General features: G+C 48.5%; 1 protein-coding gene across 2 annotated transcripts in view; it reads right to left on the bottom strand.

Moving 5' to 3' along the window:
• LOC140198789 (cell adhesion molecule 2-like) overlaps positions 1 to 26,836 on the bottom strand; it is a 172,779-nt gene that overhangs the window by 32,927 nt on the left and 113,016 nt on the right. For both annotated transcript variants that reach the window (XM_072259819.1, XM_072259820.1), the window contains exon 5: positions 24,249 to 24,427. In XM_072259819.1, the coding sequence (XP_072115920.1) occupies positions 24,249 to 24,427 (179 nt within the window). The remainder of the gene's footprint in view (positions 1 to 24,248; positions 24,428 to 26,836) is intronic.

Here is a 26,836-nt window from a genome sequence, read left to right as displayed (position 1 = left end):
TCATTGGAGAGAACGTCAGCATGTTCCCGTCATCGGGGAGATATCTCCAGCACATCCCCGTCATTGGAGAGAATGTCAGCACGTTCCCGTCATCAGCGAGATCGCCAGCACGTCCCCGTCATTGGAGATCGCCAGCACGTTCCTGTCATTGGAGAAAGCGCCGGCACGTTCCGGTCATTGGAGAGATCGCCGGCACGTTCCCGTCATTGGAGAGATCGCCAGCACGTTCCCGTCATTGGAGATCGCCAGCACATTCTCGTCATCGGAGAGATCGCCGGCACGTTCCCGTCATCGGAGAGATCTCCAGCACGTTCCCATCATCGGAGAGATTGCCGGCACGTTCCCGTCATCGGAGAGATCACCGGCACGTTCCCGTCATCGGAGAGATCGCCGGCACGTTCTCGTCATCGGAGAGATCGCCGGCACGTTCCCGTCATTGGAGAGATCTCCAGAACATCCCCGTCATTGGAGAAAATGTCAGCACGTTCCCGTCATCGGCGAGATCGCCAGCACGTCCCTGTCATTGGAGAGATCTCCGGCACGTTCTCGTCATTGGAGAGATCGCCGGCACGTTCCTGTCATTGGAGAGATCTCCGGCACGTTCTCGTCATTGGAGATCTCCAGCACGTTCCCGTCATTGGAGAGATCTCCGGCACGTCCACGTTATTGGAGAGAACGTCAGCACGTTCCCGTCATTGGAGAGATCGCCGGCACGTCCCCATCATTGGAGAGATCGCCGGCACGTCCCAGTCATTGGAGAGATCTCCAGCACGTTCTCGTCATTGGAGATCGCCAGCACGTTCCGGTCATTGGAGAGATCGCCGGCACGTTCCCGTCATTGGAGAGATCTCCAGCACGTTCCCATCACTGGAGAGAGCATCAGCACGTTCTTGTCATCAGCGAGATCGCCGGCACGTTCCTGTCATCGGAGACAGCGCCAGCACGTTCCGGTCATTGGAGAGATCTCTGGCACGTTCTCGTCATTGGAGATCTCCAGCATGTCCCCGTCATTGGAGAGATCTCCACCACGTTCCCATGATTGGAGAGATCTCCAGCACGTCCCCGTCACTGGAGAGATCTCCGGCACATTCCGGTCATTGGAGAGAACGTCAGCACGTTCCCGTCATTGGAGAGATCTCCGGCACGTTCCCGTCATCGGAGAGATCTCCAGCACGTTCCAGTCATTGGAGATCGCCAGCACGTTCCCGTCATCGGAGAGATCGCCAGCACGTTCTCGTCATTGGAGAGATCGCCGGCACGTTCTTGTCATCGGAGAGATCGCCGGCACGTTCCCGTCATTGGAGAGATCTCCGGCACGTTCCCGTCATTGGAGATAGTCAGCACGTCCCCGTCATTGGAGAGATCTCCAGCAAGTTCCCGTCATTGGAGAGAACGTCAGCACGTTCCCGTCATCGGAGAGATCTCCAGCACATCCCCGTCATTGGAGAGAATGTCAGCACGTTCCCGTCATTGGAGAGATCGCTGGCATGTTCTCGTCAATGGAGAAAGCGCCAGCACGTTCCCTTGGAGATCCGGCAGTTCATGCGAGATTATTGGAGGAAACCTTTCAAGGCCCAGTTGGCCACTGATCGCTCATCGGGTCTGAGAGGTGTCATCCAGTCGATCTGCACCATCCTCCAGAATAAGTGAAGGGCAGCTGAGGTGAACCGTGAGGAGCGTTGTCAGTTTAAGAGGCACCTGGAGAATGGTTGTAGGACGAAGACGGGAGAGGGCTAGAAGGGGAGCTCAGCTCCATCGTCCAGGGGCTCTGGGGGGTGCGGGGTCTGCATGAGTCACCTCCAGCGGAGAGGTCATCTAGTTGGTCCCCTTTTTTCCACCCCGGGATAGGGGTAAAGTCCAAGAACCTGTGTCAGGCCGTCTACTTCACCTCGCTGTGAGTCAGGACGGCGTAGCAATGCACTTGTCAATGTGTACAGCTCTGAGTGCGGCCTGATGCAGGCGCGCCTGTTCCGGGCATGGTCTGCATTGCTGGGGTCGATAGGTCATAGTGAGTGCATTATCATGGGGGTGCTTTTAACTGCACCCTCGAGGAAGGGGATTGCACCGGCCCTCAGTGTAGCTGGGCATCGGCAAGGATGCTCCGGGACGTTGTGTCATCGGACTTGGTCGATATCTAGCGGAGCTTTCTCGAGGCACAGAGGGGCTGGAGGCTCGCGGATCGACCAATCTACATCTCTAGGGCCCACGCCTCCTGGGTGTCGGTTGCCTCCATGCGGCTGGTTGCATGCTCGGACCACCACCCGGTGTGGGCGGGGCTGAATGGGCTACCCGCACGAGTGGTGCCCACGTACTGGCATTTCAACAACGGGCTGCTGGAGGGCGGCTGGTTCCCGGATTCACTCCATCAGTTTTGAGGGAGCTGGCAGGAAGAATGGGGGAATGGAAGGTGGGCAAGGCTCACATCCGACTGTTCTGCCAGGAATATGCACGCGGGTCAACCAAATGGCGGATGTCCCAGATCGATTGGCTCGAGAAGGAGCTGGTCGACCTGGAGTCCCGGCTGGGGACCAGCCCCTCTGGGATGAGTACCAGCGGAGGAAGGAGGCGCTGAGGCACCTGCAGCCGAGAGGTCCCGAGGTGCTTACGTGAGGCCGCGGGTCCAGATGCTGCAGGATCTGAACCACACCTCGCCCTTCTCCTCCTCTCTCTCGGGGGGGGGGCGCGGGGGGTGTCTGCGGGCGGCTCATGGAGATACTGGCAGAGGATGGCTCCTTTGTCATGGATCCGGCGAGAGTTGTGGCGGAAGTTCATTCCTTTTACGAGGCTCTCTTCTCGCCGGACGCGTGCAGTGAGGATACACACAGGGCTCTGTGGGAGGACTTGCCAAGGGTCAGCCCTGGGGCTGCTGATCGGCTTGATGCACCATTGCCTTTAGTGGCGCTGACCAGTGCCCTCGTCCAGCTGCAGAGAGCCAAGTCCCCGGGTCGAGATGGGTTGACGGTCCAATTTCTCCGGGCTATCTGGGCCATCCAAGGAGCTGATTATGCAGGGGTATTGTGGGAAAGCATGGTGACAGGTGAGATGCCCCTCTCCTGACGCAGGGCAGTTGTAACCTTTCTGCCAAAGAAGGGGGAACTTCCATTGCCTGTGGAATTGGCGCCCAGTATCTCTCCTCAGTACGGAGTACAAGAGGGTTCTGCCTGGGCGGTGGCCAATCATCTGGTGGAAGTGGTCCATCCTGACCACACGGTCTGGGGGCGCTTGATCCAGGACAAAACCCACCTTGTCCAGGATCTGATCTACCTGTGCTGGGATTTGTCTGTCAGTCACCTTCCTCTCCCTCGACGAAGAGAAGGCATTCGATAGGGTTGACCACAAGTACGCTTTTGGGACTCTGCGAGAGTTTGGGCTTGGCCCACCATCCGACTGCTGCGCACCGCCGCAGAGCACCGAGGTAAGGTGAACGGGTCTTTGACAGCGCCCTTGTGCTTTGGGAGGGGGCTGCGCCAGGGGTGCCCCGTGTCAGGACAGCTGCACTCGGTCTGTGTGGAGCCATTCCTGTGCCTTCTCCGCAGGAAGTTAACGGGTTCGGTTCTGCACGAACCAGACATGGAGGTCGTCCTGTCGGCTTACGGCAACGACGTTCTCCTTATGGTCACCGACCTGGTTGACTTGCAGAGGATGCGAGACTGTCAGCGGGTCTTCTCGGCTGCAAGGGTCAACGGGGAGAAAGTGCGGACCTCTTGGTAGGTCAGTGGCAGGCGGACTCCCGGAGGGATTGAAGTGATTTGCGTGGAGCACCATGCACCTCCTCTTCTTGGGGTCTACATGAGCTTGACGGAGGAGACCTGGTCGGCGAATTGGCGGGAGTTGGAGACGAAGATCTCTGTCCGGCTGGGGAGCTGGTCGGGCCTCCTTCGTACGATCTCGTAGCGGGGGAGGGCTTTAGAGATCAATCAGCTGGTCGCCTCCATGGTGTGGTACCGCCTGTCTGCATTGATCCCCCCGCCCCAGTGGTGTTCGTGTCCAGAACCCAGAACAGGCTGGTAGACTTCTGGGGAAACAGGAGGCATTGGGTTCTGATTCTGATTCTGATTCTGCAGCGGTCCTGAGTTTTCCGGTCGCGGATTGTGGCCAGTCATTGATGCGAGAGCGCTCTCAGTTGGCGGCTCTCCGCCTCAGGACCCTGCAGAGATACCTGTACTGTGACCACACTCCGAGATCGCACATGCAGGCAATGCACTTCAGAGATTCCTGTACTGTGAACACCCTCCAAGATCGCACACGCAGGCAATGCACTTTCTCCGCCTCAGGACCCTGCAGAGATACCTGTACTGTGGCCACCCTTCGATACCTGTACTGTGACCACCCTCCTAGATCACACATGCAGGCAATGCACTTCAGAGATTCCTGTACTGTGATCACCCTCTGAGATCTCACACGCAGGCAATGCGCTCTCTCTACCGGGGACCCTGCAGAGATACCTGCACTGTGATCACCCTCCGAGGTGGCACGCACTGGCGACGCATTTTCTCCGCAGGGGATGCTGCCTGCAGGAGGGCACGCGGATCCCGGCGGACAGCATCAGCCATGCCGTTCCGAGGGATCTATCCGGCTCCTACCGGGAACTGCGGAGCGTGTAGGGTCTGGCCTCATCCGGGCAGGGTGATTCTGCACCGCTGGACGGTGCTCTGGCTGCTGTGGGGGGGGGGGGGGGTGTCTGGTCCTGACCCTATTACGCTGGGTGTCGGGTGGGTGCGGTGAAATGAAGGATGTGCTGGAGCTTTTGGAAAGCATCAAGTTGGATACGTCACCGGGACCGGATGAGATGTACCCCAGGCAACTGTGGGAAGCGAGGGAGGAGATTGCTGAGCTTCTGGCAATGATCTTTGCATCATCAATGAGGATGGGAGAGGTTCCGGAGGACTGGAGGGTTGCGGATATTGTTCCCTTATTCAAGAAAGGGAGTAGAGGTAGCCCAGGAAATTATAGACCAGTGAGTTTTACTTCAGTGGTTGGTAAGTTGATGGAGAAGATCCTGACAGGCAGGATTTAAGAACATTTGGAGAGGCATAGTATGATTAGGAATAGTCAGCATGGCTTTGTCAAAGGCAGGTTGTGTCTTACGAGCCTGATTGAATTTTTTGAGGATGTGACTAAACACATTGATGAAGGAAGAGCAGTAAATGTAGTGTATATGGATTTCAGCAAGGCATTTGCCAGGCTTAATAGATAGATAGATAGATATATTTTATTAATGAGAAAGTAAGAAGGCATGAGATCCAAGGGGACATTGCTTTGTGGATCCAGAACTGGCTTGCCCACAGAAGGCAAAGAGTGGTTGTAGAAGGGTCATATTCTGCATGGAGGTCGGTGACCAGTGGTGTGCCTCAGGGATCTGTTCTGGGACCCTTCTCTTCGTGATTTTTATAAATGACCTGGATGAGGAAGTGGACGGTTGGGTTAGTAAGCACAAAGGTTGGAAGTGTTGTGCACAATGTGGAGGGTTGTCAGAGGTTACAGCGGGACATTGATAGGATGCAAAACTGGGCTGAGAAGTGGCAGATGGAGTTCAACCCAGATAAGTGTAAACTGGTGCATTTTGGTAGGTCAAATATGATGGCAGAACATAGCATTAATGATAAGACTCTTTGGCAGTGTGGAGGATCAGAGGGATCTTGGGGCCCAAGTCCTTAGGACACTCAAAGCTGCTGCGCAGGTTGACTCTGTGATTAAGAAGGTATACGGTGCATTGGCCTTCATCAATCGTGGGATTGAGTTCAGGAGCCGAGAGGTAATGTTACAGCTCTATGGGACCCCAGTCAGACCCCACTTGGAGTACTGTGCTCATTTCTGGTCACCTCACTACAGGAAGGATGTGGAAACCATAGAAAGGGTGCAGAGGAGACTTACAAGGATGTTGCCTGGATTGGGGAGCATGCCTTATGAGAATAGGTTGAGTGAACTTGGCCTTTTCTCCGTGGAGTGATGGAGGATGAGAGGTGACCTGATAGAGGTGTATAAGATGATGAGACGCATTGATCGTGTGGATAGTCAGAGGCTTTTTCTGTCATGGTCCAGTCTGTGAAGACCGTATTCCAGTTCACGGTCCGGTCCATAGACCCTTGCTCCAGGTTTTCCTGTCTACCCTGTTTCTGTTCCTGTTGAGCACTAATTAAGGCAGCTGATTCTCATTGGGGCTGGCTGCATAAATACCTCCAGAGACCCGGCGTGGCTGCTGGATTGTTCTTGTCCTTACTCCTTGTATCCCTTCCTCTGCCCTCTGTTTCCTCGCCTGAAACCCTGTCTTGTCTTGCCGGTAACTCTCGCCTCGCCTGAAGTTCTTGTCTCACCTTGCCTTGCCTGAAGCCTTGCCTTGTCTTGCTGGTAACTCTCGCCTCGTCTCGCCTGCAGTCTTGTCCTGGAGCCACCCTGTACCTAGCTCCCTTCCTGTCCCTTGCCTCTGTCGGGTGGTGAACCGCGCCCTGCCCAGGTGGAGCCTGCCAAGCCCCACTTCAAGTGTCCTGACTCCAGCCTCACCTCAAGTCTCCTGCCTCCTGCCTCCAGCCTCTCCTCAAGTCTCCTGCCTCCTGCCTCCAGCCTCGCCTCGTCTCCTGCCTCCTGCCAAGCCTCGCCTCGTCTCTTGCCTAGCCTCAAGCCTGAAGACTCCAGCCTCATCCTGCCTGCCAGCCAAGCCTCATCCTTGCCTAGTTCTGGGGTCCGAACCAGAGGCAAGACCCAGGTTCTGGGTCCTTGTCCAGTCTCTGGCTGGGAGTCCAAGCCCGGGCTCCTAGCTCTCTTGTCCAGTCCTGTTCCAGGTTCCCGGTTTTCGTGTCCATGTCCTTGCCCTCAGCCTGTATCCTAGTCCTGTCCCTAGTACTTCAGTGTCTGTGTCTTGCACTTGGGTCTGTCCCCAGCCACCACCTTATGACATTTTCTAAGGGCTGAAATGGCTAACAAGAGAGGACACAATTTTAAGGTGCTTGGAAGTAGGTACAGAGGAGATTTTAGGGGTAAGTTTTTTACGCAGAGTGTGGTGAGTGAGTGAAACAGGCTGCCGGCGACGGTAGAAGAGGTGGATACAATAGGGTCCTTTAAGAGACTCCTGGACAGATACACGGAGCTTAGAAAAATAGAGGGCTATGGGTAACCATAGGTAATTTCTAAAGTAAGTACATGTTTGGCACAGCTTTGTGGGTCGAAGGGCCTGTATTGTGCTGTAGGTTTCCTGTGTTTTTAGGTATGGGGTAGACGAGTAATACAGAGGTACACGGGAGCATTCGCTCATGAGATGAGTGTGTCTGATGATCAAGCACAGCAAGTGGAGCATGGCTGCCAGGCTGTGACACCAATCTCTCTGAAATCGCTGCCCTTTCACGAGTGAGATTAATGAACCCTTCATATCTGCCTACTCCAGCACACCGGTCATTTGTCTCTGTTACTGAGCGGTGACACGGCGGCTCAGAATCACTATTACTGTTGGATGAGTTGCAGAATGGCAATTGATTCATCCTTCTGGGCTCCCAGCACCCGCCTGGGACCAGACCTTGCACAGAAAACAAACGCCACGATCAAATTCATCATTAAGGACCCCCATCACCCAGTTCATACCCTCTTCTCATTGCTACCATCAGGGAGGAGGTACAGGAACTCAGTGTTTCAGGAACAGCTTCTTCTCCTCTGCCGTCCGATTTCTGAATGGATATGGAACTTTTTTTTTGCACTACTTAATTAGTTCAATGTTTTTATCCTGTATATATTTCTTATTGTAATTTATAGTTTTTTATTATTATGTACTGCCACTGCAAAACAACAAATTTCACAACATATACCAGTGACACACATCAAAGCTGCTGGTGAACGCAGCAGGCCAGGCAGCATCTCTAGGAAAAGGTAGAGTCGACATTTCAGGTCGAGACCCTTCGTCAGGACTAACTGAATTTTCAGCATCTGTAGAATATACCAATGATATTAACTTGATGTTAAAACCTGTGTGGATGAGTGTGCGCCTACAAAGATTTACTGTACGTTTCCAAACCAAAAGCCGTGGATGAACCAGGAGGTACGTCGTCTGCTGAAGGCCAGATCTGTGGCATTCAAGCCTGGTGACCCAGGCCTGTACCAGAAAACCAGATATGATTTGGGTAGGGCTATTTCAAGGGTGAAGAGAGAATTTCCAATGAAGTTGGAGGCGACACCAGATGTGCGGCAACTCTGGCAGGGTCTGCAAGACATTACTTCCTACAAAGTGAAACCCAACAGCATGAATGGCAGTGATGCTTCACTACCAGATGAACTCTATGCCCTCTATGCCTGTTTGAAAGGGAGAACACAACTAAAGCTGTGAAGATCCCTGCTGCACCTGATGACCCTGTGATCTCTGTCTCAGAGGTCGATGTTGGGCTGTCTTTAATGAGAGTGAATCCTCACAAGGCGGAAGGTCCTGATGGAGTACCTAGTAAGGTTCTGAATACCTGTGCCAACCATCTGATAGGAGTATTCAAGGACATTTTCAACTTCTCACTGCTATGGGCGGAAGTTCCCATTTGCTTCAAAAAGGCAACAATTATACCAGTGCCTAAGAAGAATAATGTGGGCTGCCTAAATGACTATCGCCCAGTAGCACTCACATCGACAGTGAAATGCTTTGAGAGGTTGGTCGTGACTAGACTGAACTCCTGCTTCAGCAAGGACCTGGACCCATTGCAATTTGCCCATCACCACAATAGGTCAATGGCTCTCCACACGGCTTCAGACCACCTGGACAACACAAACACCTTTGTCAGGATGTTCTTCATTGACTATAGTTCAGCATTTAACACCATCATTCCCACAATCCTGATTGAGAAGTTGCAGCACCCAGGCCTCTGTACCTCCCTCTGCAATTAGATCCTCAACTCCCTAACCGGAAGACCACAATCTGTGCAGATTGGTAATAACATCTCCTCCTCGCTGACGATCAACACTGGCGCACCTCAGGGGTGTGTGCTTAGCCCACTGCTCTACTCTCTCTATACCCATGACTGTGTAGCTAGGCATAGCTCAAATTCCAACTATAAATTTGCTGACGATAACCATTGTTGGTAGAATCTCGGGTGGTGACGAGAAGGCGTACAAGAGTGAGATATGCCAACTAGTGGAGTGATGTCGTAGCAACAACCTGGCACTCAACGTCAGTAAGGTGAAAGAGCTGATTGTGGACTTCAGGAAGGGTAAGACGAAGGAACACATACCAATCCTCATAGAGGGATCAGAAGTGGAGAGAGTGAGCAGTTTCAAGTTCCTGGGTATCAAGATCTAACCTGTTGGTCCCAACACATCGATGTAGTTATAAAGAAGGTAAGACAGCGGCTATACTTTATTAGGAGTTTGAAGAGATTTGGCATGTCAACAAATACTTTCAAAAACTTCTTTAGATGAACCGTAGAGAGCATTCTGACAGGCTGCATCACTGTCTCTTCTAGATTATGTATTGCATTGAACTGCTGCTGCTAAGTTAACAAATTTCACATCACATGCCAGTGATAATAAACCTGATTCTGATTCTGATTCTGAAATCACTAACACCCAACGGTCTATGGGACTTAGAGGAACAAATTTGTGGAGAGATCACAGAAACATAAGGTTGTTACAGGTGATTTTAACTTTCCAGGTGTTGACTAGGAATTCCATACTGTAAAAGGATTAGATAGGATAGAGCTTCTCAAGTGTGTTTAGGAACGTTTCCTTAATCTGCACAATGTAGTCCCAATAAGACAGCATGCGATACTTGATCTGCTATTAGTGAAGGAGACATGGCAGGTGACAGAAGTTTCTGTAGGGGAACACTTTGCACCTAGTGATCCTTATATCATTAGTTTCAAGGTAATTATGCCAAGGGTAGGTTTGGTCCATGGATTGAGATTCTAAGTTGGAGATCATATCAGAAAGGATGTGGCAAATGTAGATTTGGACAGGTTGTTTTCTGGGAGGCTTTCCAAAGTGAAATTTTGAGAGTACAAAGCTTGTATGTGCTGTTCATGTTAAAAGGTAAAGATAGCAGGTTTAGAGGACCAAGGTTTTCAAGAGATATTAAGACTCTGGTTAGGAAAAAAAAAAGGAGGTGCAAAGCAGGTATAGGAGTTGGGAAAAAATGAAGTGCTTTTGAAGTATAAGAATTGCAACACTTAAGAGATAAATCAGGAGGGCTGAAAGAAGGCATGAAGATGCTCCAGCAGGCAAGGTGAAGGAGAATCCAAAGGGATTCTACAGGTTCGTTAAGCGCAAAAGGATTGCAAGGGACAAAACTGGTCCTCTGGAAGATCAGAATGGTAATCCATGTGTGGAGCCAAAAGACATGGGGAGATCTTAAATGGATTTTTTGCATCTGTATTTACTCGGGAGATGGACACAGATGTGAGGCAAAGCAGCAGTGAGGACATGGACCCTATACAGATTACAGAGGAGGAGGTGTTTGCTGTCTTGAATCAGATCAGGGTGGACAAATCCCCAGAGTCTGACAAGGTGTTCCCTTGGACCCTGCGGGAGGCAAGTTCAGAAACTGCCAGAGCCCTGGCAGAGATATTTAAATCATCCTTATAAACAAGTGAGTTTCCAGAGGATTGGAGGATAGCCAATGATGTTCTGTTGCTTAAGAAAGGCTCTACGAATAAACCAGGAAATTATAGGCTGGTGAGCCCGACATGGGTTGTGGGAAAGTTTGAAAGGTACTAGAAGGACCGGATATATAAGTGAATGAAGATGGGCCTTGGCCTGAAACAACAACTGTTTGTTTCCATGGATGCTGAAAAATGGCAGATGGAATTCAGTGCAGACAAGTGCAAAGTGATGCACTTTGGTAGGACTAACACAGTGAACAACAGGACACTGAAGAGTGTAGTAGAACAGAGTGATCTGGGTCCATAAATCATTGAAAGTGGTGTCACAGGTTGACAGGGTCATAAAGAGAGCTTTTGGCACACTGGCCTTCATAAATCAACGTACCAAGTACAGGAGATGGGATGTTATGTTGAAGTTGTATAAAACATTGGTGAGGCCTAATTTGGAGTATAGTGTGCAGCTTTGGTCACTTACCTACAGGAAAGATGTAAATAAGGTTGAAAGAGTACAGAGAAGATTTACAAAGATGTTGCCGAGTCTGGCAGACCTGAGTTATAAGGGAAGATTGAATAGGTTAGAACTTAATTCCCTAGAACATACAAGATTGAGGGGAGCAACACACATAAAAGTTGCTGGTGAACGCAGCAGGCCAGGCAGCATCTCTAGGAAGAGGTGCAGTCGACGTTTCAGGCCGAGACCCTTCGTCGGTCCTGACGAAGGGTCTCGGCCTGAAACGTCGACTGCACCTCTTCCTAGAGATGCTGCCTGGCCTGCTGCGTTCACCAGCAACTTTTATGTGTGTTGCTTGAATTTCCAGCATCTGCAGAATTCCTGTTGTTTAAGATTGAGGGGAGATTTGATAGAGGTATACAAAATTATGAGGAGTATAGATAGGATAAATGCAAACAAGCTTTTTCCACTGAAATTGGGTGAGACTGGAACTAGATGTCATTGGTTAGGGGTGAAAGGTGAAATGTCTTAAGGGGAACATGAGCGGAACTTTTTTCACTCAGAGGGTGGTGAGAGTGTAGAATAAGCAGCCAGTTAAAGTGGTGGGTGTGATTTCAATTTCAACGTTTAAGAGATGTTTGGATAGTAGGTGGATGAGAGGGCGATGGTGCGGGTGCAGGTAGATGGGGCTAGGCTGTTTAAATGGTTTAGCACGGACTGAATGGGCCAAAGGGCCTGTTTTGGTGTCATAGTTTTCTGACTGTGTGGCTCTGTGATTGAGTTTCTGATTCTAACTGCGCTACGGATGGTCCCAAACTCGGCTGTGAGAGGAGGAGGATTCGGCAAGAGGCTAGCAAGAACCCAGAGCTGCAGAAACAGCAACTTGGGCCTTGGTCCTGGGAGAGGAAGAATACACCAAGAAAATGGGCTACACCTGGGATAACTCGAAGCACTGGCCTAGCACACAGGGCTTTGGTGAGCTCGTGTCGATAGCCTAGGAGTGATGGACAAGCAAGCAGGTGGTTCTGGTTCGGAACTGAACCTGAAGAAAGCTGGTGTGGCCTCGATGTTTTCTGGTTGCTTGCTTCAGGGTATCTGTCAGGGAAGTTAAACCACAGAGGAACCTGAACCAACTGAACCCAGAATCTGGCAAGTTATCCATGGAGCTGAAGGATCGAGGACCTCTCGACCTCGGCCAGCTCCATCACCAGCACAACCCATCCCACCATCCAGCAAAGCTGCACCAAGAAGGCAGCTGCCTCCAATACCACTAGAGATTCTGCAGATGCACAACGTTCAGAGCAACACACATACAAAATGCTGGAGGAACTCAGCAGATCAGGCAGCATCTACGGAGGGGAATAAACAGTCGATGCTTCAGTCTGAGACCCTTCATCAGGACCTGTTGAGTGCACTGAAGAAGGGACTTGGCTTGAAATGTTTTTGGGGTCTCTGTGGAGCTTTTGGGTTAGACTTTTGAAGGTGGGAGAGTGCTGAAGATCCTGTGATGTTGAGGCTCTATAAGGCATTCGTGAGGCCACACTTGGAGTATTGTGTGCAGTTTTGGGCTCCTTATTGTGTGCAGGTAGGATTGGGGCAATAGCGCAGATGAACAAGTGGCTGAGGAGATGGTGCGGGGGCAGGGTTTCGAGTTCTTGGATCACTGGAACCTTTTCTGGGGAAGGGGGTGACACGTACAAGAGGGATGGGTTGCACCAGAACTGAAGAGGAACAAATATCCTGGCTGGGAGTTTTGCTGATGCTACTGAGGAGAGTTTGAACTAGTTTCGCAGGGGGCTGGGAACCGGATCTCCAGGTCAGTAAGGGAGGGATCAGACCAGAAAGTAGAATCCAGGGAAAGTATTGAAAGGAAAAATTGAAATTCTAGTAAGGCCAGAACTAGGAAGACTATACAGTTTAATATGTGGCTAAGGAGTTGGTGTAGGAGGGAGGGCATAAGATTATTGTATCACTGGGCTCTCGTCTAGGGAACGTGGGGACCTGTACAGAAGGGACAGTTTCTACCTGAACTGGAAGGGGACTAATATCCTAGTGGGAAGGTTTGTTAATGCTGCACGGTGGGATTTAAACTAGAGTTACAGGGTGATGGGAATCAGAGTGTCAGAACAGTTACTCTGTTGTGGAGGCAGATGTTGGTAAGACAAAGTTAAATCAGAAAGTTGAGCTTGGTGTGACTAGTGTCCTGAGCTCCGTATATTTCAATGCAAGAAGTATTGTAGGAAAGGCAAAGAGAGTGTTGAAGATGAGGTAGCTGGTTTACAAACAGAGGCAATGTGTAGTGAAGAGAGACTGCTGACAGAACAAAATTGGAGTCAACAGAATGAATTGCAATGTAAATGGTGGACAAAATTGAAAAAGGTGAACACAGGACCGAGGATGTTATATTTGAATGTGTGCTGTATACGGAATAAGATAGATGAAGTTGTAGCACAGTTGCAGATTGGCATGTACGATGTTGTAGGCATCACTGAATCATGGCCAAAAGATGATTATAGCTGGGAGCTTAACGTCCCAAAATACACATCGTATCGAAAGGACAGACAGGAAGGCAGAGGGGGTGACGTTTCTCCATTGGTAAAATATGAAATCAAGGGTCGGAAGGTGTTGAATCATTGTGGATAGAGATAAGGAACCACAAGGGTAAAAAGACCCTGATGGCAGTTGTATATAGACCCCAAACATTAGCAAGGATGTGGTCTACAAATTACAACAGGAGGTAGAAAATGCATACCTAAATGGCAATGTTACAATAGTCATGGGGGACTATTGCTCCAAGGAGGCAAATCATTTTCATATTTTTTGGGATTGCCCTAAATTAAGTCTATTTTGGGAAGGTATTCATAGAACATTAGTTAAGGTACTTAGGTCCCAGATACCTCTGAACTTTGAGACGCTCTATTTGGGGCATGTATTGTTTCTTGAACAGAAGGAAGATATAAAGTTGCTGCAGGCCCTCTTAGCGGCAAGTAAGAAATCAATCACTAGAAAATGGCTAAATCCAATACCACCTACATTAGAAGATTGGTACGAAATTATCTTGGAAATACTCCCTGAGAACTCAAAAAGAAAAATTTTATCAAATCTGGAATAAATGGATTGAATATATAACTCCAATGCGAGCAGACTTTAGATGCCTCTCCTAATGATTTATACTGCTCTTCTCATCAACACAGTAATATTGCTAATGTAAGCAACCCTAGTCTAAATGTTTGTTTTTTTTTTGTTTTCTTTTGGAAAATAGAGAATTAACACAAGTAAAGGGAAAGATTTCGGAAAAGGATAAAAAAATGAAAAAATTAAGTAAATAAGTACATAGGGATTGGATAATTATGTCTGCGGGCAGGAGCAAGCATGAACAAATTAGGATATAAACACCTACAATGGTTGATACATAGGCTTATATACAACATTTTGGACCGGTGGAAATGGTCCAGAAGGGTTATATGGAAACTATTATTACCATTTTTCTTAACAACTATTTCCATTACTTAGCCTAATAGGTTAGATTTACCACAGTACATAATTATCTATTTAAATGTTTATTTTCCTTTTATATCATCTCAATGTGTACTTAAGAATGTATAAATAATTGTAGTTTTATACATATAAAAAATGGAAAAGGTTATATGTGTGAAAAAAGTACATGATATTTGTGAATTCCTTATCCAAATAAAAATAAAATTAAAAAAAAAAAAAAGAAAATCAGGTTGGTGTTGGATTACAAGATGGGGTTTTCTAGAGTGCCTACGAGATGTATTTTTAGAACAGCTCGTGGTTGAGCCCTCTAGGGGATCTGCTATTCTGGATTGGGTTTTGTGCTATGAACCAGAATTGATTAGAGAGCTTAAGGTAAAAGAATGCTTTGGGTAAAGTGATCATAATATGATCAAATTCACGCTGAAGTGTGAAAAGGAGAAGCTAAAGTCAGATGTATCAGTATTACAGTGAAGTAAAAGGAATTACAGAAGCATGGGAGAGGAGTTAGCCAGAATCAGTTGGAAAAGAACACTGGCAGGGATGATGGCATAGCAGCAATGGTTGAAATTTCTGGAAGCAATTTGGAAGGCACAGGATATATACATCCCAAAGAGGAAGAAGTATTCTAAAGGAAAGATGACAGAGCCGTGGTTAATGAGAAATCAAAGCCAATATAAAAGCCAAAGAGAGAGCATATAATAGAGCAAAAATTAGCGGAAGTTAGAGGATTGGGAAGCTTTTCAATACAAACAGAAGGCAACTAAAAAAATCATTAAGAAGGTAAAAATCGAATAAGAAAATAAACTAGCCAGTAATAATAACATGGGTACCAAAAGTTTCTTCAGATACATAAAGTGTAAAAGAGAGGTGAGAGTGGATATCGGACCACTGAAAAATGATGCTGGAGAGGTAGTGATGGGAGATAATGAAATGGTGGACAAACTGAACAAATATTTTACATCAGTCTTCACTGTAGAAGACATTAGCAGTATAGTGGAAGTTCCAGGTGTCAGGGGCCATGAAGTGTGTGAAGTTACCATAACTAGAAAGAAAGTTCTGGAAAACTGAAAGGTCTGGAGGTAGTTAAGTCAACTGGACGAGACGGTGTACACACCACAATTCTGAAAGAGGCGGCTGAAGAGATCGTGGAGGCATTAGTAATGATCTTTCAAGAATCTCTAGTTTTGGGATGGTTCTGGAAGACCGGATAATTACGAATGTCATTCCACGCTTCAAGGAAGGAGAGAGGCAGAAGAAAGGAAACTATAGGCCAATTACTCTGACCTCAACGGTTGGGAAGATGTTGGGAGTTAATTATTTAAGGTGAGAGCTCATGGCACTTAGAGGCACATGATAAAATAGGCCACAGTCAGCATGGTTTCCTCAAGGGAAAATCTTGTCTGATAAATCTGTTGGAATTCTTTTAAGAAGTAACAAACAGGATAGACAAAGGAGAATCGGTTGACGTTGTGTACTTGGATTTTCAGAAGGCCTTTGACAAGGTGCCACACATGAGGTTGCTCAATGAGCCCATGGTATTACAGGAAAGATTCCAGCATGGATAAAGCAGTAACACACAAAATGCTGGAGGAACTCAGCAGGCCAGGCAGCATCTATGGAAAAAAGTACAGTCGACATTTCGGGCCGAGACCCTTCAGCAAGACTCCATGGATAAAGCAGTGGCTGATTGGCAGGAGGCAAAGAGTGGGAATAAAGGGAGCCTTTTCTGGCTGGTTGCCAGTGACTAGTAGAGTTCCACAGGGGTCTGTGTTGGGACTGCTTCTTTTAAAGTTCTTTGTTAATGATTTGGATGATGGAATTGATGGCTTTGATGCAAAGTTTACAGATGATATGAAGTTAGGTGGAGGAGCAGGTAGTTTTGAGGAAGTAGAGAGGCTTCAGAAGACCTAGACAAATTAGGAGAACGGGTAAAGAAATGGGAGATGGAATACAGTGTTGGGAAGTGTATGGTTATGCACTTGATAGAAGAAATAAAAGGATAGACTATTTTCTAAATGGAGAGAAAATTCAGAAATCTGAGGGGCAAAGGGACCTGGGAGTCCTTGTGCAGGATTCCCTGAAGGTTAATTTGCAGGTTGAGTCTGTGGTGAGGAAGGCAAATGCAATGTTAGCATTCATTTCAAGAGGATAGAATATAAAAGCAAGGATGTAAAACACTGATGAGGTTCCACTTGGCGTACTGTGAGCAGTTTTGGGCTCCTTAGAAAAAATGTGCTGAAACTGAAGAGTATTCAAAGGGTGCTTCCTGCACCCATGCCCAGCTTGTCGACTTCATCAACTTTGCCTCCAACTTCCACCCTGCCTGCAAATTTATCTGGCCCATTTCCAACACCTCCCTCCCCTTTCTCGATTTCACCGTCTCTAACTCTGGAGACAGCTTACCTACGAATGTCTAGTGCAAACCCACGAACTGTACCTCTTCTCATGCGGTTACTTGTAAAAATACCATCCCCTTCTCTCAGTTCCTTTGTCTCTGCCGCATCTACTCACAGGATGAGGCTTTTCATTTTAGAACGAAGGAGATGGGCTTCCCTTCCCTTCCTCCACCAGCATCACTGTCCTCCACTGCATTGCTTCCATTTCACGCATGTCTGCTCTTACCCCATCCTCCCGCCACCTTACTAGAGACAGGGTTCCTCTTGTCCTCACCTACCACCCCACCAGCCTCCAGGTCCAGCACATAATTCTCCAGAACTTCTGCCACCTCCAACGTGATCCCACCACCAAGCACATCTTTCCCTCTGCCCCAGTTTCTGCTTTTCACAGGGATCACTCCGTAAGTGTCTCCCTTGTCCATTTGCCCCTCTCCACTGATCTCCCTCCTGGCACTTACCCCTGCAGGTGGAACACGTGCAACACCTGCCCCTACACCTCCTCCCTCACCACCATTCAGGGCCCTAAACAATTCTTCCAGGTGAGGCGACACTTCACCTGTGAGTCTGTTGCGGTCATTTACTGTGTCCAGTGCTCCTGGTGTGGCCTCCTGTATATCGGTGAGACCCAATGTAGATTGGGAGACCACTTCACTAAGCATCTATGCTCCATCCGCCAGAACAAGTGGGATCTCCCAGTGGCCACCCATTTTAATTCCACTTCCCATTCCCATTCCAATATGTCAATCCATAGCCTCCTTTCCTGCCGCGATGAGGCCACACTCAGGTTGGAGGAACAACACCTGATATTCCATCTGGGTAGCCTCCAACCTGATGGCATGAACATTGATTTTTTTGAAATTCTGGAAATGCCAGCCCTTCACCATTCCTCATCCGCTTGTGTGTGTGTGTGTCTCTCTACTCCCCCCCCCCCCCACCTTACCCCCTTGCCTGCCCATCACCTCATCACCTCCCTCTGGTGGTCCTCCCCCCTCCCTTTTCTTTCTTCCATGGCCTTCTGTTCTCTCCTATCGGACTCCCCCTTCTCCAGCCCTGTATCTCTTTCACCAAGCAACCACCCAGCTCTTTACTTCATTGCTCCCCCTCCCGGTTTCACCCATCACCTTGTTTCTCTCTCCCTTCCCCCATCTTTTTAATCTACTCCTCATCTTTTTTCCTCCAGTCCTGCCGAAGGGTCTCGGCCCGAAGCGACAAATATATTATTTTCCATAGATGCAGCCTGGCCTGCTGAGCCCCTGCAGCGTTTTGTGTCTGTTGTTCAGGTTCAAAGGAGGGTCACAAAAACGGTTCCAGGATTAAATGGGTGCCCATATGAAGAATGTTCGATGGCTTTGGGCCTGTATTCAGTAGAATTCAGAGGAATGAGGGGTAACCTCATTGAAACTTTTAGAATGGTGAGAAGCCTTGATATAGTGGATGTGGAGAGGATGTTCCCTAACTGGGTGAGTTTAAGACCAGGAGACACAGCTTCAGAATAGAGGGGGCGTCCTTTTAGAATAGAGATGAAGAGGAATTTCATCAGACAGGGAGTGGTGAATCTATGGAATTCTTTGCCACAGGCGGCTGTGGAGGCCAAGTCTTCATGTATGTTTAAGGCCGAAGATGATAGATTCTTGATTGGTCAGGGCATGAAGGGATACAGGGAGAAGGCAGGAGACTGGGGCTGAGAGGAAAATTGGATCAGCGACGATGAAATGGTAGAGCAGAACAATTGGGCCAAATGGCCTAATTATGCTCCTATATCCTATGGTCTTATGGAAATAATAGGTTATGGTGGGTTGGATAGTCTGAAATGTGTATATCTTGATACTAGGAGTATTATAGGTAGGGATGATGAACGTAGAGCATGGATCGGTACATGGAGCTATGATGTTGTGGCCATTACTGAAACCTGGTTGAGAGAGGGGCAGGAGTGGGTGATTAATGTTCCAGGTTTTCGAAGTTTTAGAAAAGATAGAGGAGGAGGTAAGAGAAGGGAGGGATTTGCACAAGTAATCAGGGACAACCTCACAGTGACTGATCTTTCAGTGGGTGAACAGTTAGGGAACAGTGGATACAATTCCTTAACTTTTAGGATAGCTGTAGATAAGGATAGGTATGGTCCTTGTGGGAGAGTTTTAAATTGGAGTGGGGCAAATAATGATGGCATTAGGTAGGAACTAAAAGTGTTAATCAGGAACACGTTTTCTCTGGCAAGTCCACAACAGGCATGTGGAGGGTGTTTAAGAACCAAATGCACAGAGTACAGGAAAGGGTGGAAGGAAGGATGGGGATGGAAACTTTGGATGTCCAGAAAGGTGATGAATTATGTAAAGAAGTTAGGATCAAATGAAGCACATGAGGATTATAAAGAAGCCAGGAAAGAACTAGAGAGGCCAGGGAGAGCTTGGCATGTAGGATCCAGGTGAATCCCAAGGCATTCTATTCATACAACAAGAGCAGAAGGATAACGAGGGAGAGGGTGGGACCGCTCAAGGAAGAGGTGAGTGAGGTAATGAATACTTTGCTTCATTATTTATCAATGAAAAGGATATGGAGGACTTGCAGATCAATGCTGAGTGTATAAATACATTAGGATGTTTATAGGTCAAAGAGGAGGAAATGTTGGGCCTCCTAATGAGTAGGAAGGTGGTATGTTGCCTCCCCAGCACCAGGGTCCAGGATATCTCAGATTGTGTCCTCTGCATTCTTAAGTAGGAGGGTGAACAGCCAGAAGTCGTGGTCCATATAGGTACCAATGACATGCGTAGGATGAGTGACGAGGTTCTGCATAGGGAGTTCAGGGAGTTAAGTGATAAGTTAAATAGCACAACCACCAGGGTTATGACCTCAGGATTGCTACCCATGCCACGTGCTACTGAGGCCTGAACTAGGGAGATTATACAGTTCAACACGTGACTAAGGAGCTGGAGTAGGAGGGAGGGCATAAGATTTCTGGATCATTGAGCTCTCTTCCAGGGAAGGTGGGACCTGTACAGAAGGGACCGTTTGCACCTGGACTGAAGAGGGAAGAATATCCGGCGGGAAGATTTGTTAAAGCTACACGGTGGAGTTGCAGGGGGATGGGAACCAGAGTGCCAAAACAAAAGAGAGATTGTGGAAGCAGATGTTGGTTGGACCTCAGACAAAGTTAGGAATTAAACGGTTGAGCACGGTGCGACCAGTGTCCTCAGCTGCGTATCTTTTAATGCAAGAATATCGTAGGAAAGGCGGATGATAGTGCTGGAGATGAGGTAGCTGGTTTCCAAACAGAGGCAATGTGTAGTGAGGAGAGGTTGCTGACAGGGCAAAATGGCAGTCCACAGGATGAGTTGCAGCATGAACGGTAGACAAAAACAAAAAGCTGAATAGAGGACAGAAGGTGTATCTGAGTGAGCACAGTATATGGAATAAAGTACGTGAACTTGCAGCACAGTGGCAGATTTGTAGGTATGATGTTGTAGGTATCACTGAATCATGGCTTTAAGAAGGTTATAGCTGGGAGCTTAATGTCCAATGATACACGTTCTATTGAAAGGCAGAGGGGATGGTGTTGGCTGTTGGTAAGAAAGTAGATACAGTCTGTAGTGAGACTGTGAGTGATGGGACAGTCAGTATACAAGTAGATACAGTGTGTAGTCACACTGTGAGTGATGGGACAGTCAGTATACAAGTGGATACAGTGTGTAGTGAGACTGTGAGTGATGGGACAGTCAGAATACAAGCAGATACAGTGTGTAGTGAGACTGTGAGTGATGGGACAGTCAGTATACAAGCAGATACAGTGTGTAGTGAGACTGTGAGTGATGGGACAGTCAGTATACAAGTAGATACAGTGTGTAGTGAGACTGTGAGTGATGGGACAGTCAGTATACAAGCAGATACAGTGTGTAGTGAGACTGTGAGTGATGGGACAGTCAGTATACAAGTAGATACAGTGTGTAGTCAGACTGTGAGTGATGGGACAGTCAGTATACAAGTAGATACAGTGTGTAGTCAGACTGTGAGTGATGGGACAGTCAGTATACAAGTAGCTACAGTGTGTAGTGAGACTGTGAGTGATGGGACAGTCAGTATACAAGCAGATACAGTGTGTAGTCAGACTGTGAGTGATGGGACAGTCAGTATACAAGTAGATACAGTGTGTAGTCAGACTGTGAGTGATGGGACAGTCAGTATACAAGTAGATACAGTGTGTAGTGAGACTGTGAGTGATGGGACAGTCAGTATACAAGCAGATACAGTGTGTAGTCAGACTGTGAGTGATGGGACAGTCAGTATACAAGTAGATACAGTGTGTAGTCAGACTGTGAGTGATGGGACAGTCAGTATACAAGTAGCTACAGTGTGTAGTCAGACTGTGAGTGCTGGGACAGTCAGTATACAAGTAGATGCATTGTGTAGTGAGACTATGAGGAAGGACAGGCAGATGATGGGGTAAAATTGCAGTCAGTGGAATGAGTTGAAGTGCAACATGGGGGCAACATCAGAAAGAGTGATGAATACAGGACTGAAGGTGTTATATTTCAATGCACCCAGTATGTGGAATAGGTAGATGATCTCGTAGTGCAGTTAGAGATTGGCAGGTACAATGTTGTGGGCATCTCTGAGCTGTGGCTGAAAGAAGATCATAGTTGGGAGCTTAACTTCCAAGGTCAGCCAGGTAGGCAGAGGGGGTAAGGTGGCTCTTTTGGTAAAAATTGAAATCAAATTCTTAGAAAGAGGTGACACAGGATCAGAAGATGCAGCATCCTTGTAGGTAGAGTTGAGAAACTGCAAGGGTAAAAAGACCCTGATGGGAGTTATGTACAGCCCCTGAACAGCAGCCAGGATGTAGGATATAAATTTCAACAGGAAATAGAAAAGACACAAAATAAAGGAAATTTACAATACTTTTGGTGGATTTCAATGTGCAGGTAAATTGGAAAAATCCAGTTGCTGCTGAATCTGAAGAGAAGGAATTTGTAGAATTCCTACGAGATGGCTTTTTAAAGCAGCTCGTGGTTGTGCCACATGGAGACACTATCAGGGGCGATGGCAGAATAGGAATAGCTGGGGTTTCTGAGTGCGATTCAGAAGGTGCAGGATAGATACATCCCAAAGATGAAGAAGTATTCTAAAGGGAGGATGAGCAACCGTGACTGTCAGGGGAAGTCAAAGACTGCAGAAAAGGAAAAGAGACGGCATATAATAGAGCAAAAATTAGTGGGAAGTTAGAGGATTGGGAAGCTTTTAAACACCAGCAGAAGGCAAGTAGAATAGTCAAAAAGGAGAGAAAAGATTAAATATGAAGGTAAACTAGCCAATACGATAAAAGAAGATACCAAAACATTTTGCAGATATATAAACAGTAAGAGGGAGGCGAGGGTAGATATTGGACTGCTGGAAAATTAGACTGGATAGGTACTAATAGGAATAAAGTAATGGCTGACAAAAGGTATTCTGCATCAGTCTTCACTGTGAAAGACACAAGCAGTGTGCCAGAATTTCAAGAGTGTCGGGGCAGGAGTGAGTGTAGTTGCTATTATTTAAGGCTGATTTACACTTCTGTGTACGGGCTATGCTGTAGCCTACACCGTAGGCCTAATTTAAACTTTTGCGTAGCCCTACACCATAGCGAGCATGTGTAGTTGTGTCTGTGTCACTCTGCAATTCACCGCCAAAACGCTAGTTGGCGGTGGGGTTTCTATGCCACTGTGTTGAATTTCTTCGTGAGAGACATGGACGAGGAAATGCATTTCAAATATTTTCAGATGTCGGCTGGTAGATTTGACGATTTGGTTCATCGTTTCCAACCATTTATTTCGCATCAGTGTACAGATATGGAGGAGAAAAGCAACCGGAAGTGCGTACGAGGAAATGCAATGCTACCAAGCGGACCAATCACAGTTGTTGCGGTCCGCGTCGCCGCGACACACGAGTTATATTTTTGGGGAGGTGCATGTCACCCTACGGCATGGGGTACGTGGTACCTACGGCGTACATTTGATGCACAAGTATAAATCAGCCTTAAGGAGAAGCTGAAAGCTCTGAAAGTAAATAAATCACCTGGACCAGGTGGACTACACCTCTTTGTTCTGAAAGAAGTAGCTGAAATGATTGTGGAGGCACTAGTAATGATATTTCAAGAATCACTAGGTTCTGGAATGATTCTGGAGTACTGGAAAATTGCAACTGTCACTCCACATTTTAAGAAAGAAGGGAGGCAGAAAAACAGGAAATTATAGGCCAATTAGCCTGACCTCTATGGTTGGGAAGCTTTTGGAGTCTATTAATAAGGCTGAAGTTTCGTGAGTACTTAGAGGTGTGTAGTGAAGTAATTCAGTGATTTGGATGGCAGAATTGATGGCTTTGTGGCCAAGTTTGTGGATGATACAAAGGTAGGTGGACGGACAGGTAGTGTTGAGGAAGCAGGGAGTCTGCAGAAGGACTTGGACAGATTGGGAGAATGGGCAAAGAGGTGGCAGATGGAATATAGTGCAGGGAAGTGTATAGTCATGCACTGGCAGAAGGAATAAAGGTATCGACTATTTTCTAAATGTGGAGAGAATTCAGAAATCTGAGGTGCAATGGGACTTGGGAGTTGTTGTGCAGGATTCCCTAAAGGTTAACCTGTAGGTTGAGTCAATAGTGAGGAAGGCAAATTAATTTTGAGAAGACTAGAATGTGGAGGCTTTATAAGGCTTTGGTCAGCCTGTATTTGGAGTGCTGTCAGCAGTTTCCAACCCCTTATCTACTGAAACAGGAAAGGGTTCAAATGAGGTCCATGAGGACGATTCTGAGAATGAAAGGTTAACTTGTCTGATGTTCGGGGTCCGTACTCACTTGGGTTTAGAAGAATGGGGGGAGGGATCTCAGAATTTCATTGAAACCCATCAAACGCCTAGACAGAGTGGATATGGAGGTATTCCCTGTCGTGGGGGAGGTCTAGAAGGGCACAGCCTCAGAATAGAGGGATGTCCCTTTAGAACCAGATGAGGAGCAATTTCTTTAGCCTGATGATGGTGAATCTGTGGAAATAATTGTCACCGATGGCTGTGGAGGCCAAGTCATTAGGTATATTTAAATCGGAGGTTGATGGGTTCTTGTTTAGTCAGGGCATCAGAGGCTACGGGGAGAAGGCAGGAGAATGGGGTTGAGAGGGAAAATAAATCAGCCATGATGGAATGGCGGAGCAGACTTGGTGGGCTTAGCAGTCTAATTCTGCTCCTATTTGTTCTGCGATGTTGGGGTGAGCTGACCCAGGGGAGGGTATAGTCATCAGTGGCAGGCACGGGATGAGAGAGGGGTTGGGGTGAGGATTAAGAAGCCACCTGGCCTAGGTCTAGGTCTATGACTGATACTCACCATATACGAAGAGAATATACTCGGCACTGTTGTGGCCCATGGTGTTGGCTGCTTCGCAATAGTAGGTGCCATTGTCGGTTTTGTTCAGGGCACTGATGATCAGGACATTGCCCTCCACGATCATTCTCTCCGGGTCCGGAAGGTCAGCACCGTCTTTCTTCCATTTCACAGCTTCTGGCCTACGGAGAGAGTAGAGCAGATTGCACAGTAGTCAGGGCTGGGGTTCTGCTGGGGCCCACATGAAACCCCAGCGTCGTAACACCTCCTCCCACAGTGTGACCACCCCTCCCACAGTGTGACCCTCCCTCAGTACCACCCCTCCCACAGTGTGACCCTCCCACAGTGTGACCCTCCCTCAGTACCACCCCTCCCACAGTGTGACCCTCCCACAGTGTGACCCTCCCTCAGTACCACCCCTCCCACAGTGTGACCCTCCCTCAGTACCACCCCTCCCACAGTGTGACCCTCCCACAGTGTGACCCTCCCTCAGTACAACCCCTCCCACAGTGTGACCCTCCCTCAGTACCACCCCTCCCACAGTGTGACCCTCCCACAGTGTGACCCTCCCTCAGTACGACCCCTCCCACAGTGTGACTCTCCCTCAGTACCACCCCTCCCACAGTGTGACTCTCCCTCAGTACCACCCCTCCCGCAGTGTGACCCTCCCTCAGTACCACCCCTCCCACAGTGTGACCCTCGCTCAGTACCACCCCTCCCACAGTGTGACCCTCCCTCAGTACCACCCCTGCCACAGTGTGACCCTCCCACAGTGTGACCCTCCCTCAGTACCACCCCTCCCACAGTGTGACCCTCCCACAGTACCACCCCTCCCGCAGTGTGACCCTCGCTCAGTACCACCCCTCCCGCAGTGTGACTCTCCCTCAGTACCACCCCTCCCACAATGTGACCCTCGCTCAGTACCACCCCTCCCACAGTGTGACCCTCCCTCAGTACCACCCCTCCCACAGTGTGACCCTCCCACAGTACCACCCCTCCCGCAGTGTGACCCTCCCTCAGTACCACCCCTGCCACAGTGTGAACCTCCCTCAGTACCACCCCTCCCACAGTGTGACCCTCCCTCAGTACCACCCCTCCCCAGTATGACCCTCCCTCAGTACCACCCCTCCCCAGTGTGACCCTCCCTCAGCACCACCCCTCCCACAGTGTGACCCTTCCTCAGTACCATCCCTCCCACAGTGTGACCCTCCCTCCCACAGTGTGACCCTCCCTCAGTACCACCCCTCCCGCAGTGTGACCCTCCCTCAGTACCACCCCTCCCCAGTGTGACCCTCCTTCAGTACCACCCCTCCTGTAGTGTGACCCTCCCTCAGTACCACCCCTCCCACAATATGAATATCCCTCAGTACCATCCCTTTATTTTTACAAAACTATAGAAGTCTATTTCCACATTAATACACAAAGTAATAAATATCAAATATTTACAGGACAGTGAACAAATCAAATTAAAGTATGATTATTACTATCATATCATATACTAAACTATGATAAAACAGTCTATTCTCCGGGGTGCCCACCGCACCCGGAAATCCCCCCCGTGACCGCATGCTCCCTCTCCACAGACACCTGGGCATGATGTATCCCCAGAAGTGGGGTAGGCTGTTGGCTCCAGCAGATCCTTTGACTGCCCCCCACCTGAACCCGTGAATGGTCACCTTGGCCAGGCCCACTCGTAAACCCTCTGAGCATCCAAACCCCTTCCGTACTGGGTGTCCATATCAGGAGTGTGAGGCTGAAGTGTAACCAGAACCTGGGCAGCAGCCTCTTCAGATCCTCAAGCAGGGGCTGCAACCTCTCACACTCCAGATATACTGACTCCTCACAGACACAGAATGGACAGGTGGATGGGGTGCCAGAGGACGATAGATGCCTGGTGGAGAGTATATTGACTGGTTCGTCACAACCCGCAATGGAAACACCGGTGCGTGAGGCAAATCCTGCAAACGATCATGGACACGGCCCAGTCCATCACGGATAAAGTCATTGACACATAGACACAGCGCAGGGAAGCAGCATCCATCATCAAGGACTCCAACCATCCAGCTCATGCTCTCTTCACACGACTGTCAGTGGGAAGGAGGTACAGGAGCCTCAGGAGTCTCGTCCCTGTCCTCACTTGCTCATCACCTCCCTCTGGCTCCCTTCCACTATTCCTTTCTCCCAAGGTCCACTCTCCCCTCCAATTAGATTCCTTCTTCAGCCCTTTACCTCTTTCACCTATCCCCTATCCTCTTCTTCAGACCTTTCCCTCATTCGCCATCCCACTCCGCACACCCTCCCCTCACCTGGTCTCACCTATCGCCTGTCAGCTTGCACTCCTCTCACCCCCACTCAGCTTATTCTAGATCCTGCCAGTTCTTTTCCAGTCCTGAGGAAAGCTCTTGGCCTGAAGTTTTGACTGTTAAATCCCCCACTGATGTTGCCTGGCCTGCTGAGTTCCTCCAGCACTTTGTCTGTGTTGCTCTACACTCAGTTTGATTCTTTTAGTTACTGCAGCAGTTGTCGTGTCTTCACAGGCTGTGAAAAGCTTCACATACGACAGATGGCAGAGGGTAATATCCAGCCGAGAA

This window comes from Mobula birostris, chromosome 6 (genome assembly GCF_030028105.1).
Source record: "Mobula birostris isolate sMobBir1 chromosome 6, sMobBir1.hap1, whole genome shotgun sequence".
NCBI classification, from domain to species: Eukaryota; Metazoa; Chordata; class Chondrichthyes; order Myliobatiformes; family Myliobatidae; genus Mobula; species Mobula birostris.
The sequence above is the reverse complement of the archived record's forward strand: the minus strand, read 5'-3'. Positions and strand labels throughout refer to the sequence as shown.